General features: G+C 64.4%; 1 protein-coding gene across 1 annotated transcript in view; it reads left to right on the top strand.

Annotated features, from left to right (window-relative positions):
• Nucleotides 1-2,044, top strand: part of LOC103916083 (carbohydrate-responsive element-binding protein-like) — a 20,539-nt gene that overhangs the window by 7,477 nt on the left and 11,018 nt on the right. Inside the window, 3 exon segments of the mRNA XM_009323029.1 lie at nucleotides 1,128-1,234; nucleotides 1,393-1,475; nucleotides 1,683-1,772. Of these exon segments, the coding sequence (XP_009321304.1) occupies nucleotides 1,128-1,234; nucleotides 1,393-1,475; nucleotides 1,683-1,772 (280 nt within the window).

Below are 2,044 nucleotides of genomic sequence, written 5' to 3'. Positions count from 1 at the left end.
GCCTGCCGGGGAAGGGCGCCGGGCCACCCCCCGGCCGGCTCTCAGGGGGCCCCGCTGTCCAGCCGGCACTGCCCCGAGGCCTGCCCTGGTGGGTGGGAGAGCCGGGACAGCCGCCGGGCTTGCAGGGAGAGGTGAAAAGGATGCCACAGTAAAGCAGAGAGACCCCAGCCTCCCCCGCGGAGCTCCCGGGGCAGCAGGACCCTCAGGACCCCCGCCGGTGGGTGCATGCGGGAGGGTCATGTCCCTCGGCTGGAAGGAAACAAGGCAGTGAAATGAGGCTGCCTGCACTGCAGGCCCCATTAGGGACATCACCGCCACCACAGCGAGCTGCAGAACAAGGACGGCTGCCTCGGGGAGCCGGGAAACGGGGAGGAGGGAGCCCAGCTCGGGCTGGGGGCCGGAGCGAGGGGCGCAGGTTTGCAGGGATGGGTGCGGAGGGGAGCCCAGGGCAGCACTGGGCTGCGGGCAGGGCTGGTCCCGCTCTCTGCCCCTCTCAGGCAAGCAGCCCTTAATGTCCTTAACATCCTCCAGCTTGCTGTCCTGCCTTCCCCAGACCCACGCACATGGCTGATCCTGCCCGCCCCGCTGCCTGCGCCCGCAGGTAGCTGAAGGTAGCGTTTCCAAGCCCTGTCTGGCATTAAAAGGAGGGTCAGAAATAGCTGCCCAAATGCTGCGATGTGGCAAGAGCCACAGCAACATGTGTCCCCCAGGCGTCTTGCCTGGGCAGGAGATTTCTCCTCCCGTACCCCGGGACCGGGATGCAGCCGTCCTGGTTGGGGGCAGCGGGGTCCCACCTCGGACCCAGGGTTCGAGCCTCAATGAATCAATTCCTCCACGTGCTGTGCTTTAATCCCAGGGGCTCGAGAAGCCTCGTGTAGGCCTGTGAAGCTCCCGGTTTAGGTCTGTGCTGCTCTCAGGGTGAACAGGAGCTCAGGGTGCTCCCGTGGGTGGTCCCATGGGTGCCAGACAAGCAGCCTGCAGCAGAGCCACACAGCTGCACCTGCTCCAGACTTGCCACCAGGCTGGTGGCCCCGGGCACCTCTCAAGGCACGGCCCCCTCGGGAGACCCCGAACTGGGAGGGCTCTGGGATGGCGCCCCTCAGCCTCTCTTTTGCTTGGTGTTTTAGTGGGAAGCTGGTGTCTCCAAAGTGGAAGAATTTCAAGGGGCTGCGGCTGCTTTGCCGGGATAAAATCCGTCTCAACAACGCTATCTGGAGAGCGTGGTACATCCAGTGTGAGTATGGGGCCAGACCCCGCTCCGTCTGCCGAGTGCTGGGCAATGTCGAGTGCGATGGGGCTGGCACCAAGGCAGCGATGTATGGGTGCACAGGCACCCTCCCCTGCCCAGGGATGGAGATGTGGGTAAAGCCAGCTGTGTTTTCCCCTGTGCAGATGTGGGGCGGAGGAAGAACCCTGTGTGTGGCTTCATCACTCCTCTGGAGGGATCGGAGGCTGATGAGCACCGAAAACCAGAGGTAGGGCATGGTTCGTCGCAGCTTTCTGGGCCAGGAGCAGGTCTGGGTGGCACAGGTGGGAGCTGGGGACACGCAGGGGGCAGAGCTCATTTTATTTCATAGATTTGCTGGGAAAGGTGTTTCTGACGTGGCACAAGGAAACAAGCCCTGGCTGCGGGGTGATGGGGCTGGGTGGCTCAGCTGTGACCCCCTGTCCTGCCCCCCCAGGCTGTCGTGCTGGAGGGCAACTACTGGAAACGCCGCATCGAGGTGGTGATGAGGGAGTACCACAAGTGGAGGATCTACTACAAGAAGCGGGTGAGTGGCTCTGCCTGTGCTGCTCCCCATCCCATGGCGGTGCCAGCGGTGGGATGGGACGTCAGCGTGCGCAATGTGGAGCCGTGGCTGACGGGGAGCGGGACATGGCAGGCTCTTTCCAGTGTGGGAGGGGGATGCTGGCTGCCCCTGTGGTGCCAATGGAGGGGAGCTTGGCAGGGACCCTATCCGCAGCTGCCCGCGGTGCTGCGATGTGCTCCGGCAGCCCAACCTGGGCTGACTGTGACCTGCCCGGTGCACGATCTGCAGCTGGG

Source organism: Pygoscelis adeliae, unplaced genomic scaffold (assembly GCF_000699105.1).
Source record: "Pygoscelis adeliae isolate BGI_AS28 unplaced genomic scaffold, ASM69910v1 Scaffold180, whole genome shotgun sequence".
In the NCBI taxonomy this organism is placed as follows: domain Eukaryota; kingdom Metazoa; phylum Chordata; class Aves; order Sphenisciformes; family Spheniscidae; genus Pygoscelis; species Pygoscelis adeliae.
Note: the sequence above shows the minus strand (reverse complement) of the source record. Positions and strands in the feature narration are given on the sequence as shown.